Raw genomic sequence first — 17,717 nt, 5'->3', positions numbered from 1 at the left:
ACAAAAATCGCAAAGCACAAACTTGCAATTTCGGTTTGCGTTTTTTGTTCACGCGATTGTCAAAGGGACTTTCTAATGTTAAAAACACAACGCAATGCACTTGCATTTTTGGTGCATTGCGTTTTTAACATGAGAAAGTCCCATTGACAATCGCGTTAACAAAAAACGCAAACGCAAGTGTGCGGGAGACCTTAGGCAGAGAGTTTCATAGTCTCACTGCTCTTACAGTAAAGAATCCTCTTCCTTCCTCTAGATGTAGAGGATGCCTCCTTCTTACAGTCACAGTCCTGAGCATAAATAGATGCTAGGAGAGATTTCTGTATTGACCCCTCATATAGTTAGACCGCCTGCACACGGGTGGATTTGCATTGCAGAATCCAGAGCACGTGTCCGGATTGTGCAGCAAATGCTGCCCATAGCATGCTATGGTAAAACACTACTTCCTCTACACAAACAGAAATCAATTGCAATATTCCGCTCGCGGAGAAGAAGTCGCAGCATGGCGAGATTCTATGCGACTTCCGTGTGGATGGCTTCCAATGGATGCAGTCTGCCCCACGACCCTTCCGCAATCACCATTGCAAAAAGGTTGTGGGATCCACGTCATCGAATAGTGACGACATAACCTGTACTGCACATGTGTGTCGGTGGCGTGCTAAGCGGCACATCCACAGCAAAAATTAGAACAGAGCAGAGAGGTAAGCTGGGGTTGCCGGCCAGGCACCTGGTCGCATCCCGCGCGCAGAATCCGACCCAGCCGTGGGCAGACGGCCTTGTACATAGTTATTAGTTTGTCCCTCAGCCGTCTTTTTTTCTAAAATAAATAACCCCAATTTTGATAAACTCTCTGGGTATTGTAGTTCACACATTCCATTGATTACTTTAGTTGCCTGCCTTTGTATCCGCTCACGCGCGGATATATCCTTCTTGAATATTGATGGCCAAAACTGTACACAATATTCTATTTGTGGTCTGACCAGTGACTTGTAAAGCGAAAGAAACTCTCAAAAAACGCATCACATCGTGATCATGGGAGATTTTAACTATTCAGACATTTGTTGGGAATCTCTCAGACAAAAGTAATGGGTCCAACAAACTCTTATCCGCGCTTGCTGACAACTTTTTTTCCCCAAAAGGTAAAAGAGAAAACAAGGGGATCTGCTATCTAAGCAACTGTGAGAAAGTGGTTGAGGAAGTAAGCGTAGCTGGGACCTTAGGAGGCAGTGATCATGCCTTCCTTGAATTTTGGATAACAAGGGAAGGAAGACCTGAGAAAACTCAGACTTCAAGGTTGGATTTCAGAAAGGAAGATTTTTATATACTCAGAGTGTTGCAAGGGTCCAATGGCTGGATATTCTTAAGGACAGAAATGTCCAAGAAGGTTGGGAAGTATTGCATAATGAGATTTTCAATGCACAATTGTTAGCAATCCCTAAAAGAAGGAAGAATGGGAAGCATTTAAAGAGACCAGGATGGATGAAGACAGAACTTAAAAACATACTAAACAGGAAGAAAAATATGTTTATGAAATGGAAGGAAGGGGGAATATCTAAAGAAGAATGTAATGCTGTCTGTAGAAACCGTAGGGCAAGTCTCAGAAAAGCTAAAGCTAATAATGAATTGAGGCTTGCAACAGAGGCAAAAGAAAAGTCAAAGATGTTTACAGGATAAAAATGGTGAATTGGTTAAAAATGATGTTGAGAAGGCTGATCTTTTAAATTCCTATTTTGTATCTGTTTTCTCTCAGAAAGTAGAGGGAACATCAGCTGATCTTACCTGTGCTATTAGGGGAATAAAAGAATGCAGGATATCTATAAATAGAGAGATGGTGAGGGAACACTTAACTGAATTCAAATATCTAGGTCCAGATAATTTACATCCTAGGATACAAAAGGAAGAGAACAAAAGTCCCAGAAGATTCGAAAAGGGCAAATGTTGTCCCCATCTTCAAAAAAGTGAAGAAGGTGGATCCAGAAAACTACAGGCCTGTGAGCCTGACTTCTATACCAGGAAAGATCTTTGAACAAATTATTAAACAGCATGTATGCAAGTACTTGGATGAGAATGGAGTAATTAACTAGAGCCAGCATGGCTTTGTAACAAACAAGTCATGCCAGACAGAATCTTATTTCCTTCTATGACAGAATCGCAGACTTGGTTGATCAGGCAAATGTAGTAGATATAGTATATCCTGACTTTAGTAAAGCATTTGACAAGGTATCTCATACCATACTAATTGAAAAAATGATTAAATATGGGATTGAGAAGGCAACTGTTAGGTGGATTTACAACTTGCTCAAAGAGTGGTCATAAATGGCTGCACTTGCAATTGGAAGAATTTGTCAAGTGGGTTCAACATTTTTAGAAATGATCTGGAGGAGGGACTTGAGGGGAAACTGATCACATTTGCCAACGAAACAAAGCTATGAGGGATAGCTAACAATAGGAAAGAGAAAGTATTCAAAAAGATCCAGAAAAGTTTGAACAGTGGGCGGCGACTAACAGAACGGTATTTAACAAGGACCAAGAAAAATGAAAAAAGCACATACAGAATGGGAGGAATTAGGCTAAGCAGCAACACATGTGAAAGACTTTTGTATAGTAATAGATCACAGACTGAACATGAGTCAACAATGTGATGCAACAGCAAAAAAGGCAAACAATTCTGGGATGTATTATGAAAACCCTAGAATCTAGATCACATTAAGTAATTATCCTCACACGAGATTTAAAGCAGACCTTGACAAAATGGAGCAATTTCAGAGCTACCAGGATGGTGAGTGGTCTACAAATAATGTTCTGTGAGAAACGTTTAAAGGATCTGGGAATGTGTTGCTGGCAAAAAAGAAGGCTGAGAGGGGACTTAATAGTAGTCTACAAATATCTGAAGGGCTGTCTCAGTGCAGAGGGATTAGCTCTGTTCTCACTTGCACAATCAATGACTAGAAGCAATGGAATGAAACTGAAAGGGAGGAGATGCAGATTAGATGTTAGAAAAAACTTTCTGACAGTGAAGGTGATCAATGAGTGGAACAGGTTACCATGGGAGGAGTTCTTCTTCAATGGAAGTCTTCAAACAAAGGTGGAAAAGACATCTGTCTGGGATTATTTTGTGAATCCTGCATTGAGCAGGGGGTTGAATTCTACGATTTTGAGAGTAATGTAGTTTTCATGTGCGTTAATTATACAGCATAAATGACACACTACATTTTTTTCTGCGGGTCGGTACGGTTACAACGCTAAATTGTTTTTTTTTTTTTTAGGTTTTTCCACTTTTCCACAATAAAAGCCCTTTTTTTTGAAATTATTATTTTTTTCTAAACTCACTGCATTCAAAGTCCTGTTACTTTTTTATTTTTCCATGTACGGCGCTCTGTGAGGGCTTATTTTTTGCAAGACGAGCTGTAGTTCTTATTGGTACCATTTTGAGGTACATTTTTTTATCACTTTTATTGCGTTTTTTGGGATGCCAAAATGCTAAAAATTTGCATTTTGCCTCAGTGTTAGCGGTTTTTAATGCTTTTTGCCGTGCAGGGTAAAAAGTGTGTTTAATGTATTGTATGCGTCGTTACGGCCGCGTCGATACCAAATATGTTGGATTTTTTTAAAACTTTTTTATGCTAATATAAGAAAAAGCATAAAAAAGGTTTAACTTTTTTTTTACATTTTTATTTTTTGATCTTTATTTTTCTCTTCTTTTTTTTTTTTTTTTTACACCATCTATGTCCCTATAAGGGACTTTTACTGCAGCACTGCAGATCGCTACAATAAGGCATGGCAGGACTTATCTCCTGTCATACCTTATCGCTTACTACAGCGATCTTAGTCTATGGCAATACAGGATGCCGGTATCTGGCATCCTGTTGCCATAGCAACCAGCCAGGCTCTCGCGATGTTATCGCGAGAGCCGGCTGGAGTCACAGAGGGAGCGCGCTCCCTCTGTGAACCCTTTCCCTACCGCGATCTACTTAGATTTAACGGCAGGTTGGTGCAACTCTGATGCCCCCCGCTGTCGCAGCGGGACGCAGGCTATCACTGACAGCCGGCTCGTCATTTTGCGGGAAGTACCCCGCACCGATGACGTACCCTTACGTCATGGGGCGAGAAGGGATTAAAATGACGTATTTGCAAAAATATCTTTTTTCTCCTCTAAAATGCACCTACTGAAAAAACCCTGTAGGGTCAAAATACCCATGACATTCCTCAGTGAATATATTAACCCCTTCCCTCCCCATGACGTAAGGGTACTTCATGAGAGCAGGGTACTTCCTGCAAAATTACATACCTTTACGTCATAGGGATAGCGTGAGATTATAACAGATCTCGCGCTATCCCGCAGCTGGCCTCCCGCAGCAGCAGCGGGGGTGCATCGCAGATGCGCCCCCCCCCCCCCCCCGCCTCCCCGCATGTAGATCGCGGCATGGGAAGGGTTCACAGAGGGAGTGTGACAAAGGCCTTGAAAAAGGCCCTATATTGGACCGAAACGTCGCATATTCATCATGGGAGAATAAAGAGTTCTTTATTTTCTATTTCACCGTGATGCTGCCATCCTTTATTCATTATGCTGCATGATTAACGCTGTAAAAAAAAAAAAAAATCTATGGCAGAATTTATGCGTTTTCTATCCCTACGATCATAAAAAAAATAATAAAAGTTTTACAATATAGTCTTTGTACCTAAAAATGGCACCATCAAAAACTACAGTTCGCAACGCAAAAAACAAGCCCTTATACAGCCGCGTCGACGAAAAAGTTAAAAAGTTACGGCTTTTTAAAAAAGGAGATGAAAATTTGACAAAAATCGTTGCGTCCTTAACTCCTTAAGGTCATGGCCTATTTTGGGCTTAAGGGGTGTATTTTTAAAAATTGGGTATTTATCATTCTGACACGTATGCGTGTTTGCAATCTTGGCTTGGTATAGGAAAACAAAATGTTCCTCAAAATGTTAATAATTAATGTTAAATTTGTAAGTCTTCTAAGTGGTTAAAAGTTTTTCAAATGTGCTTCCAGAATAAAGTAAACAGATGAACTAATATATATCTTATCAAAAATTTGCACAGTATGTTTGCACATATTTGACATATTGCAGTTTGAAAATGTAAAAAAAAAATTACAATCTTTTCAAAATGTTTCTAATTTTGGCGCTTTTAACAAATATCCACAACTTCTGTCTGTTTTTACCATGTAAATTAAGTACAATAAGTGTCGAAAAAACAATGTCAGAATTACTTGGATATGCAAAAGCTTTACTTAGCTATTCTATGTTGAAGTGACATGTCAGATTTCCAAAATTTGTTCTGGTCATTAAAGCGCAAACAGGCTTGGTCACTAAGTGGTTAATGCAGGGTCATAAAAAATTAAAGCTCTGAGGGTATTAACATGGTGGGTATAAAGGTACAGTGGCTGCACCCAGAGATTGTGACTGTAGGCACTGTTATGAGGGTACATTGGCTGCTGTAGTTTATCGAAGCGCTACCCCAGACCAAAAAAGTTATTTGACCAGCAGGGAGGTTTTAATTAGCATGAAATATTTTTTCCCATTTTCTGTATAATTCCGGGGTGTGTACAATAGTCAGGTGTGTCTGAAAAACACAGTATATCTTAAAGGAAATAGTTACTGATGTTACCTGCAGTGTGTTCATTATTTGTCATAGGTTTTGGTTGTGCTACCTATTTAGCTCCCTCATCTCTCTTTTCTGTAGACTGCCTGTTTAAGGTCTGTCCTATGAACAGATATTCTGCTCAGAAGCAATATTGGAAGGCTAAGCAGGCCAAACAGGAGAAGGAAAAGATCTCCGATGTCCTTCTTCTGCAGAAGCTTCAGGTAACCTGCAAATGACACAGTAAGCAGCGTGACGTGAGGCAATTACCTAAACAAATTTTGCTATATCTGTTGGCTCAGCCAACTAATATAAAGCAAGATTATAAAAATGTGTGTTCTTCAATTTTTGCTATTTTATAGTGTAAGTAGGTCACATAGGCCTCGTGTCCACAGCACGCGCGGATTCTGTGCAGGGAGTCCTGCACTGAATCCAGCACTGCCCGCAGCCAATGAGCCCTGCTTACCTGCATTCCCTAGCAGCGGCATCTGCACAGATCCCTCCACTTCCGGGTCTGCAGTACTGCGCATGGTCCACCCGGCTCGCCATCGGACATGCGTGGTACAGTTTTTTTTTCTTAAATCTACTCTTTTCCCGCAGATCCATGGCACGTCTGCATTTTCAGCTGTGGGTGTGCCGCGGATCGGACAGCTTCCATTGACTTAAATGGAAACAGTCAATGTTGGATCCGCACAAAAATGGAGCATGCTGTGATTTGTTTTCCAGATCAAAAGGTCTGCAAATCAAATCCGCATGTTTTAATCAATTAGCGGACGACCATGCATCTTTATGGTCAGCTTGATTTGGGGATCTTCCGCAAATTAAATTTGCCCATGAACATTGGGCCTTAAAGCTATTGCTAGATTTATATGTGATGTGTTATTTTTGCTTAGCACAAACAAATTCTGAATAATGCTAGTGAGAACATTTATAGTATGAGACATTATATTCTATATTTACAACGTTTCTTGGTCCCTATAAATGTAACGAACACTTACACTGTATGTGCTGAGTTTTTTGGGGTGTAAGAGAAAAATGCTGAATTTGAAGGAAAACACAATAAGCATGGGGATCTAGATCTGATGGCAGCCAGCATGCTATGGTTGGTTTTGACACGGAGCTCTCATGATCATATGCTGATCAGTGTGCATCATGCCATTCTTATATGGTGCCACATAAATGGTCATTGGCTGCCCGCGCTAATAAGTTGGCCCTCACTACTGTAATGCCTGCTTATTTTCCCCGGAAAATCATTTTTTTTGTGGTCACACCAGTTAGTTTTTTTCTTTGCAGGATTTATTACTTTTATGTTTACATGCCTGTTTCTATAAAACATAAAATGTTTTACATTTTGTAAATGGGTCGATCTTTGTCTTCCCTGTGATTTAAGCTAACTTCACACGAGCGAGAGCGATATGGAGCCGTGAATCCCGTACACTTATTGCGCTCCCCACCATGTGAATTCCCCAGGGATGTGAGCAGTTTTCATGGCAAAACTGCCTCACATCACTGTGGGGAAGAAGCAGTCCTCAACCGTGGCTGATGCTGGACCCATTGAAGATGATGGCCGCTGCAATGCGAGAGCACACAGCAAGATAGAACATGCTGCGATTTGTTTCCCGCATAGCATTGCATCGCGATGCCATGCAGGAAAAGATCGCTCATGTGTATGACCCTATTCAAAATAATGGGGTCCATATTTGTGTGAGATGTATGCGTCTCGCAATGCACAAATCTTGTTTGATTTTCTCGCAAATGTGAAGCCGGCCTTAGGTTTGAAACACTTTTTAGTCTGTAGAAATGTCTATTATTACGTGAACAAGTTTTAAGATTGTGAGCAATTTGCATTGTCTTATTTGTAGCATGCATCAACAATGGAGCAAAAACAAAATGAGACTGAGAATAAGAAGGTTCATGGTGAGGTGGTGAAGTATGGCAGTGTAATACAGGTAAGTACTGTCCCATCTCTTTTTAGAGGGGTCTGTAAATTGTTTCAGAATAACAAAACTTATATATGTAGACAAACAGACACCCATAGGCCCCCTGCACATGTGCGGAAATTCCGCAGTGGGATTTGCCGCAGAATTTCCGCCCGTAGCAGTTGCCATAGGATTGCATTAGAAAACGCAATCCTAAGCAGACGGACGCGATTTGTCCGCATGAAATCACACACTGAAAACAAATCGCGGCATATTCTATTTCTGTGCGGGTCTCACAGAGGCCCGCACAGAAATGTCAGTAGTGCCGGGCCGGTTCCGCTCTGCGCATGCGCCGGCTGGGTGGCACCGGCACATCACAGAGCCGGAGCTGCAGGAGCAGATGAGACCCGCACTGGTCCCTGCAGGGGTGCGGGTCGGATCCCGCTGCGAGAATTCTCGCAGGGGATCCGACCCGGCCGTCTGCAGGCGGCTATACAATGAAACTTCTCCAAAATACACCCCTTTTATCTATACAAAATTTTCTGTAACAGATTTTTAGTACCATCATAAAAGTAAGCTTCTTTGAAAGGAGCAACCTTGTAAAAGCCAATTTTTCTATGCAATTCTGTGTGTTTGTTGTCTAAAATAGGTTTTACAATGTATCCTTTGTGGGAACATATTGTTAGAAAGAGTTTTCTTTTCCCCGACATTAGCTTTCAGTCTTAGTTTAACTGTTTAGTGGTCTGTAATTTGAGGGAGCTTTGTAAGAACACTGTAGTAAACCTCACAAGCAGTACTTGTAAGAGACAATCTGATATGAATTTAAGGGTTGTCCAGGATAATTGAACTCAATAGGAGATGCACCTGCACTACCAAACCAGACTGCTGCAGTGCAGACGACACATTTCTTCCTGCGCTGTCCTTTCGAACAGTGGTGTTAGACTTATTTCACACGGACAAGTGTGATATCAAACCATGAATCAGGCTAATTTCACCCGACCAGTGTGTGAATCACTGCCCCATATTGCGCTCGCTAACATGCATTTTCCCCGCGGATGCGAGGTGTTTTAGTACCAAAAACATCTTGCATCACTTGTTTTCAGTGGAGAAACCTTGCATTGAATTGTTGCCGCCGGCCCCAGTGGGAGATGTGATGTGAGGGCACAAGTCGTGCTGCAATTTTATTTTTCACACCGCACCACAGTTAAAAAAAAAAAAAGTGTATGACCCCATTCAAAAAAAATGTGTTTCATATTCGTGCAAGATTAATAATTCTCGCCTGTGAGGGGCTGGCCTCATTGCTCAATATCGTGCTTCCCAACATGCAATTTTGTACCAAAAACATCACGCATCATTTCGCTGACAGCTGTGGCGAAGGAATGCAGAGTGTTTCCCTTTGTTTCCCTTTGTTGTGCTTGAAAACAATGGGCGATGCGTGGGCACGCTTAAAGATAGGACATGTTGCGATTTATTTCCCTCATTGGAAAGATTGCTTATGTGTAGGACCCTATTCAAAAGAGTGGGATTTATATTCTGGAGCAAGAATCGCGGCCGTGCAAAACCAGCCTTAGCAATCAGCTGATTGATAGGAATCCTGAGTGGCATACCCTGGCAAATCATCTCTTTATGACCTATCCTGAGGACAGGCCATTAATAGATAAAATCCCCAAAGTCCCGGTCAACCTCTTTAAGCCATGCTTGACTATGACGTAGTGCCCTAGGATCCTCTGGTACAGGTTATACATGAAAGATATCTTGTGTTTACCGTTTGTCACTGTGTAGTGATGATTGCTTACACAATTGTTCTTTATTATAGCTGCTTCACATGAAGAGCAACAAGTACCTGACTGTGAATAAACGCCTTCCTGCACTTCTGGAAAAAAATGCGATGCGTGTTACACTTGATGCAACTGGAAATGAGGGGTCCTGGCTTTTCATCCAACCCTTTTGGAAACTGCGCAGTAATGGAGATAATGTAAGGAAATCCCTAAAACATACAAGGGTCTCAATATTCTGCAAAATAAAATTGATAACAAAATATACTGACAGATTCTAAATATGAATTGCATCAAAATCTCAACATATGTGAGTAAAATACTTTTGTCTTCATATTTTGCTTCTCTAGTGAAGCATTTTAAATTTAGTGTTCCACTGCTCTTCTGTCTCACAATCTACTGTTAGCAAGAGCCTACAAGACTACCCTGCCTTTTGATAGATGAATTCCTGATTGGACATGACACTAGCCAATTCTACTTGGGCAGGGTTTCCGTCTCTTTGCTCTGTTTTTGGAGGAGAGAAAGTGAAATATAATGCTATTCTTTTCTCCATTTATTTTAATGGGGTTTCAAAAAAAACGGAGAACAAATGAAAAGGCTTTACTTTGCTTCCGTTTCATTAGGTTTCCTTTTGGGGGGGGGGGGGGAGAGTAGGGGTGTCTGAAATGCTATTTTCCCGTTTAAAAAAAAACAAAAAACTGAAACCTGATGCCGATGTGAAAGCAGCCTAAGGGTGCCTACCCACTAGTGATATTTTTCTTGCGATGCAAGAGCGATGATTATGAAACCAATGATTTTCAATAGTGTCACACTCCATTTGCGATTTTTACTCTCAAGCCTCGCAGCGCAGAGAAAAAAATCTGCGGTATTGCTCAGTGTTTTCAATGGGGCTAGCAGACTTCTGGCACAGCTGTGATAACTATGGCAGAGGATTACTTCAACTGTGGCAGAAGTCTGTGATACTATGCAATTGCTTTCAATAGAGTCTGCACTGCTGCGGCCCAATTGAAGGCAGTGGGTTGCAGGCAACCCTCACAGCGATGATTTTCGATGAAGGGCTTGAAATATAAGCCCTTCCCTGAAAATCATCCCTAGCTGTAAAAAAAAAAAAAAGTTTAAAAATGACTCTCCTAGTAGAGACTTCCGGCTCTTCTCTCCAACACAGCAGTCTTCTTCTGTGTTCTGGAGGCCAGAGATTGAAAAATTGAATGACAGCTGAGCGCTGTCTGTGATTGTTCTCAATGAATTGTGTTAATTGAAAACAATGAGCAATATCGCAGAGTTTTCTGTGCGCTGCAAGGCACTCGCTCTCGCATTGCTAGAAAAAAATATTGCTAGTGGTTAGGCACCCTTAAATAGAGTTTTTAAACATAACTAAATATTCAACACAGGTACAATGAATTAGCTTGAAACTATAAAACCTCTTTTATAGGTGGTTGTTGGTGATAAGGTGAATCTTAACCCTGTAAATGCTGGTCAACCTCTACATGCCAGTAACTATGAGCTCAGTGACAACCCAGGCTGCAAGGAGGTAAGAACAGTAGATATGAGTTTTTAAGCTGTTTTGGCATGCACACAATATACAGTCTACTAAATTAAGTGTAGGATTGTTTGCTATTCCTTGCGGTTTATCGAATGATTTTAAAGTACATACTTTGGTCCAGTAATTTAAGAGTGATTTGTACTTTTAATAGACTAGCCATATAGATTTACACAGTCTTGTTTATGTCTTAAGACCCATTTACATGTAACGATAATCACTAGAGATGAGCGAGCGTACTCGTCCGAGCTTGATGCTCATTCGAGTATTAGGGTACTCGAGATGCTCGTTACTCGAGACGAGCACCATGCGGTGTTCGAGTCACTTCCATTTTCTTCCCAGAAAAGTTTGCGCCGTTTTCTGGCCAATAGAAATACAGGGAAGGCATTACAACTTCCTCCTGTGAAGTTCCAGCCCTATCCCACCCCCCTGCAGTGAGTGGCTGGGGAGATCAGGTGACACCCGAGTATATAAACTGGGGCCGACCGCGGCTCGCCACAGATGCACGCTGAGAGACATTAGGGAAAGTGCCGTCCTGCTGTAGCTGCTATAGGGAGAGTGTTAGGCTGTTATCTTCGTCTTCAAGAACCCCAACGGTCCTTCTTAGGGCCACATCTGACCGTGTGCAGTACTGTTGAGGCTGCTTTTAGCAGTTTTGCACATTTTTTTTTTTTTGTACAGTATATCGGGCGTGCAGACCATAGCGTCCTCAGTCTGCAGTCATTTTACTGAGTATAGGGGCAGTACTGGTGAGGCAGGGACAGTGGTACAGGGAAAGAGATATACTGGCTATATAGGCAGTGGGCTTTTTCAAAAAAATTGGAAAAAAAAATCTTTGGGCTGCCTGTGACCGTGTTCAGTTTACTGCGTGTCTGCTAAGGGTAGTAGTCGCTCACTATTACCCAGCTAGGTGTTACTGCAGCCTTGCGCATAATTTTTTCTGGCTGCACTGTGCTTTCAATAACCACAGTCATCCTCCAACAGGGAAATCCATATACAGGCTATATAGGCAGTGGGCTTTTTCCCAAAAATTGGAAAAAAAATACTATATTTGGGCTGTCTGTGACCGTCTTCAGTTTACTGCGTGTGTGCTGGGGGTAGTAGTCGCTCATTATTACCCAGCTAAGCGTTACAGCAGGCTTGCGCATAATTGTTTCCTGGCTCTGCTGTGTCCGTTACATGATCGCCGTCATCCCGCCAGAGGGTAAGAGTACACATATATACGCTGCATATGGTGTCTGTCTGGTTTTTCACCTCACCATTTTAAAAAATTGAAGCAAAATACTGAAGGCCTACCACTGGCCTTTGGCCACTTGACTGGTTCTTCGCTGTGAATCCCAGTAGCTCAGTCATGCGCACCTAGGTCTCACTACAGGCTTGCGCATAATTGTTTCCTGGCTCTGCTGTGCGTTTCGTAAGCGAAGTCCGCCTCCAACCACAGGCCAATAAGCGGCACATTTAATTACAGCGTTCAGTTTCTGCTCTACTCGAAATACACCATGCTGAGGGGTAGGGGTAGGCCTAGAGGACGTGGACGCGGGCAAGGACGCGGAGGCCCAAGTCAGGGTGTGGGCACAGGCCGAGCTCCTGGTCCAGGTGTATCACAGCCGACTGCTGTGGGATTAGGAGAGAGGCAAGTTTCTGGGGTCCCCAGATTCATTTCACAATTAATGGGTCCACGCGGTAGACCTTTATTAGAAACTGAGCAGTGTGAACAGGTCCTGTCATGGATGGCAGAAAGTGCATCCAGCAAACTATCCACCGTCACCACCCAGTCTTCTACGCCGTCCACTGCTTCATCCCTGAATCCTCTCGCTACTGCTCCTCCCTTCTCCCAGCCTCCTCCCTCCCAGCAAATGACACATTCAGAAGAGCAGGCCGGCTCCCAGGAACTGTTCTCGGGTCCAGGCCTTGAGTGGGAAAAAATGGATCCTCTATCACCTGATGAGTTTCTCATGACCGATGCCCAACCTTTGGAAAGTTCCCGGGATCCAAGTGAGGAGATTGGGGATTTCCGGCAACTGTCTCAAGAGCTTTCAGTGGGTGAGGAGGACGATGACAATGAGACACAGTTGTCTATCAGTGAGGTAGTAGTAAGGGCAGTAAGTCCGAGGGAGGAGCGCACAGAGGATTCAGAGGAAGAGCAGCTGGACGATGAGGTGACTGACCCGACCTGGTTTGACCCCACCTGGTTTGCTAAGCCTACTGAGGACAGGTCTTCAGAGGGGGAGGCAAGTGCAGCAGCAGGGCAGGTTGGATAAGGCAGTGCGGTGGCCAGGGGTAGAGGCAGGGCCAGACTGAATAATCCACCAACTGTTTCCCAAAGCGCCCCCTCGCGCCATGCCACCCTGCAGAGGCCGAGGTGCTTAAAGGTGTGGCAGTTTTTCATTGAGAGTGCAGACGACCGACGAACTGTGGTGTGCAAGGTTTATCGCGCCAAGATCAGCCGGGGAGCCACCACCACCAGCCTCACCACCACCAGCATGCGCAGGCATATGATGGCCAAGCACCCCACAAGGTGGGACAAAGGCCGTTCACTGCCTCCGGTTTGCACCACTGCCTCTCCCCCTGTGCCCCAACCTGCCACTGAGATCCAAGCGCCCTCTCAGGACACAGGCACGACCGTCTCCCGGCCTGCATCCACACCCTCGCCTCCGCTGTCCTCGGCCCCATCCAGCAATGGCTCTCAGCGCAGCGTCCAGCTGTCGCTAGCGCAACTGTTTGAGCGCAAGTACGCTGCCACGCACCCGCACGCTCAAGCGTTAAACGTGCACATAGCCAAATTGATTAGCCTGGAGATGCTGCCGTATAGGCTTGTGGAAACGGAGGCTTTCAAAAACATGATGGCGGCGGCCCCGGGCTACTCGGTTCCCAGTCGCCACTACTTTTCTCGATGTGCCGTCCCAGCCCTGCACGACCACGTCTCCCGCAACATTGTACGCGCCCTCACCAACGCGGTTACTGGCAAGGTTCACTTAACAACGGACCAGTGGACAAGCACAGGCGGGCAGGGCCACTATATCTCCCTGATGGCACATTGAGTGAATTTAGTGGAGGCTGGGATCGCTCACGTCCTACCCACCCCCAGAATTGGGGGCTCCAGCTCGGTGCTGGTATCTGCGGCGGTGTATGCTTCCTCCACTAAACCACCCTCCTCCTCCTCCTCCTCCTCCTACGCCACCTCTGTCTCGCAATCAAGCTGTGTCCGCAGCAGCACGTCGCCAGCAATCGGTGTCGCGCGGGGTGGCAGCACAGCGGTGGGCAAGCGTCAGCAGACCGTGCTGAAACTACTCAGCTTAGGAGAGAAGAGGCACACGGCCCACGAACTGCTGCAGAGTCTGACAGAGCAGACCGACCGCTGGCTTTCGCCGCTGAGCCTCCAACCGGGCATGGTCGTGTGTGACAACGGCCGCAACCTGGTGGCGGCTCTGCAGCTTGGCAGCCTCACGCACGTGCCATGCCTGGCCCACGTCCTTAATTTGGTGGTTCAGCGGTTTCTGAAAAGCTACCCACACTTGTCAGACCTCCTCGGAAAGGTGCGCCGGGTCAGCGCACATTTCCGCAAGTCCAACACGGACGCTGCCACCCTGCAGACCCTGCAACATCGGTTTAATCTGCCAGTGCACCGACTGCTGTGCGACGTGCCCACACGGTGGAACTCTACGCTCCACATGTTGGCCAGGCTCTATGAGCAGCGTAGAGCTATAGTGGAATACCAACTCCAACATGGGCGGCGTAGTTGGAGTCAGCCTCCTTAATTCTTTACAGAAGAGTGGGCCTGGTTGGCAGACATCTGCCAGGTCCTTGGAAACTTTGAGGAGTCTACCCAGATGGTGAGCGGGGATGCTGCAATCATTAGCGTCACCATTCCTCTGCTATGCCTCTTGCGAAGTTCCCTGCAAAGCATAAAGGCAGACGCTTTGCACTCGGAAACGGAGGCGGGGAAGACAGTATGTCGCTGGATAGTCAGAGCACCCTCATGTCTATATCTCAGCGCGTTGAGGAGGAGGTGGAGGGGGGAGCCTGAGGAGGAGCAGGGGGAAGAGACAGCCCGGCCCACTGCTGAGGGTACCCATGCTGCTTGCCTGTCATCCTTTCAGCGTGTATGGCCTGAGGAGGAGGAGGAGGATCCTGAAAGTGATCTTCCTAGTGAGGACAGCCATGTGTTGCGTACAGGTACCCTGGCACACATGGCTGAATTCATGTTAGGATGCCTTTCTCGTGACCCTCGCGTTAGACGCATTCTGGCCACTGCGGATTACTGGGTGTACACACTGCTCGACCCACGGTATAAGGAGAACCTTTCCACTCTCATACCCGAAGAGGAAAGGGGTTAGAGGATGATGCTATACCACAGGACCCTGGTGGACAAACTGATGGTAAAATTCCCATCTGACAGCGCTAGTGGCAGAAGGCGCAGTTCCGAGGGCCAGGTAGCAGGGGAGGTGCGGAGATCAGGCAGCATGTACAGCGCTGGCAGGGGAACACTCTCCAAGACCTTTGCCAGCTTTATGGCTCCCCAGCAAGACTGTGTCACCGCTCCCCAGTCAAGGCTGAGTCGTCGCGAGCACTGTAAAAGGATGGTGAGGGAGTACGTAGCCGATCGCACGACCGTCCTCCGTGACGCCTCTGCCACCTACAACTACTGGGTGTCGAAGCTGGACACATGGCCTGAACTCGCGCTGTATGCCCTGGAGGTGCTTGCTTGCCCTGCGGCTAGCGTCTTGTCAGAGAGGGTGTTTAGTGCGGCTGGGGGAATCATCACGGATAAGCGTACCCGCCTGTCAACTGACAGTGCCGACAGGCTTACACTCATAAAGATGAACAAAGCCTGGATTTCCCCAGACTTCTCTTCTCCACCAGCAGACAGCAGCGGTACCTAAACAATACGTAGGCTGCACCCGCGGATGGAAGCATCGTTCTCTATCACCATCAAAAACGGGGACCTTTTAGCTTCATCAATCTGTGTATTATATTCATTCTCCTCCTCCTGCTCCTCCTCCTTAAACCTCACGTAAGTCATATTACTTTTGTAAACAATGTTTATACGTTTCAATTCTCATTAAAGCGTTGAAACTTGCACCTGAACCAATTTTTATTTTAAGTGGGCTGCCTCCCGGCCTAGTTACAAATTACGCCACATTAACCAAAGCGATTAATGGGTTTCACCTGCCCTCTTGGTTGGGCATGGGCAATTTTTCTGAGGTACATTAGTACTGTTGGTACACCAATTTTTTTGGGCCCTCACCTACAGTGTAATTCTAGTAATTTTTATGGGCTTTGCCTGCACTCATGGTACAGCAAGGTGTGTGGGGTTGGCCTACACTTATGCTACATAAATGTAACTGGGGCCTTGTCTATACTGCAACTACTGAAATGTGAAAGAGACTGTTATCTCCCTAAACTGCTGCAACGGGAATGTTACTGTGGCCTGTCTTGACTGCTACTAGTACTGAAATGGAACTAATACTGTGCTCCCCCTATACTGCTGCTTCGGAATTGTTACTGGGGCCTGTCTTGACTGCTACTATTACTGAAATGGAACTAATACTGTGCTCCCCCTATACTGCTGCTAGTGATATGTTACTGGGGCCTGTCTAGACTGCTACTACTACTGAAATGGAACTCATACTGTGCTCCCCCTATACTGCTGCTTCGGAATTGTTACTGGGGCCTGTCTTGACTGCTACTACTACTGAAATGTTACTACTACAGGCCTTTGGCCATACTGCTGCCACGGAATTGTTACAGGGCCCTGTCTATTCTGCTACTACTGAAATGGAACTAATACTGTGCTCCCCCTATACTGGTGCTAGTGATATGTTACTTGGGCCTCTCTATACTGCTACTACTGAAATGTTACTAATACTAGGCTCTCCCTATACTGCTGCCACTGAATTGTTACTGGGGCCTGTCTATTCTGCTACTACTGAAATGCTGCTAATACTAGCCTCTGCGCAGCCTGACTAGGGCTTGCATTGTGGGCCGAAGCCAACCTGCATTTCTTCTCGCATTCCATCAGCTCTAAGGGAGGCACTGCAATGGGATATATTTATGTACCGTCGGTGGGTTCCAGGGAGCCACCCATCCTTTTGGGTGCACGCAGACATACCATAGGGGAGTTCGTCCTATCTGTGACAAATCTTAATTACCCAGACTGACTGGGGCATGCAGTGTGGGCCGAAGCCAACCTGCATTTCTTCTGACATGCCATCAGCTATGAGGGGTACTGCAATGGGATTTATTTATGTACCGTCAGTGGCTTCCTGGGACCCACCCCTGCTGTGGTTGCACACAGACTTCCCATAGCGGAGTTCTACCTACCTGTAACTATGAAAATAACCCAGCCTGCGTGACTAGGGCTTGCAGTGTGGCCCGAAGCCAACCTTCCTTTCTTCCCGCGTTACCTCAGCTTTAAGGGAGGCACTGCAATGGTATTTTTTTTGGTACCGTCTGTGGCTTCCTCGGAGCCACTCCTGCTGTGGGCGCACATTTAGTTCCCATCGCGGTGCTTTAGCTGTCTGCCACTAAGACACTGAGTGACTTGGAAAGAGGGCATAGTGCAGATGGCTTTCCCCTTGCAGTGTCGATTGAGCCACCTGACACCTAGACAGAATGAACACTGTGTGGGCACATGGATTCCCCATCGCTACGTAACTCTTGGCGACATTTGCAGCTCCTGACGGAGGTGGCACAGGATTGGAATGAAGATCGAACGTCGATTTGTCAGTGATTCTCAAGTGCATTGTGGGCTATCGCCCCGCCCCTTTTAAAGAGGGTCGCTACCTGGCCCTGCCAACCCTCTGCAGTGTGTGCCTCCGGTTCCTCCTCATCACAGAGGCAATTATAAATTGACATGAGGGTGGTGTGGCTTTGAAGTGAGC

At 45.5% G+C, this 17,717-nt stretch overlaps 1 protein-coding gene across 3 annotated transcripts in view; it reads left to right on the top strand.

The window, feature by feature from the left end:
- ITPR3 (inositol 1,4,5-trisphosphate receptor type 3) overlaps positions 1-17,717 on the top strand; it is a 665,728-nt gene that overhangs the window by 100,909 nt on the left and 547,102 nt on the right. For all 3 annotated transcript variants that reach the window (XM_066609086.1, XM_066609095.1, XM_066609083.1), the window contains exons 3-6: positions 5,702-5,823; positions 7,462-7,548; positions 9,335-9,493; positions 10,726-10,824. In XM_066609086.1, coding sequence (XP_066465183.1) covers positions 5,702-5,823; positions 7,462-7,548; positions 9,335-9,493; positions 10,726-10,824 — 467 coding nt within the window. The remainder of the gene's footprint in view (positions 1-5,701; positions 5,824-7,461; positions 7,549-9,334; positions 9,494-10,725; positions 10,825-17,717) is intronic.

Source organism: Eleutherodactylus coqui, chromosome 1 (assembly GCF_035609145.1).
Source record: "Eleutherodactylus coqui strain aEleCoq1 chromosome 1, aEleCoq1.hap1, whole genome shotgun sequence".
NCBI lineage: Eukaryota > Metazoa > Chordata > Amphibia > Anura > Eleutherodactylidae > Eleutherodactylus > Eleutherodactylus coqui.
The sequence above is the reverse complement of the archived record's forward strand: the minus strand, read 5'-3'. Positions and strand labels throughout refer to the sequence as shown.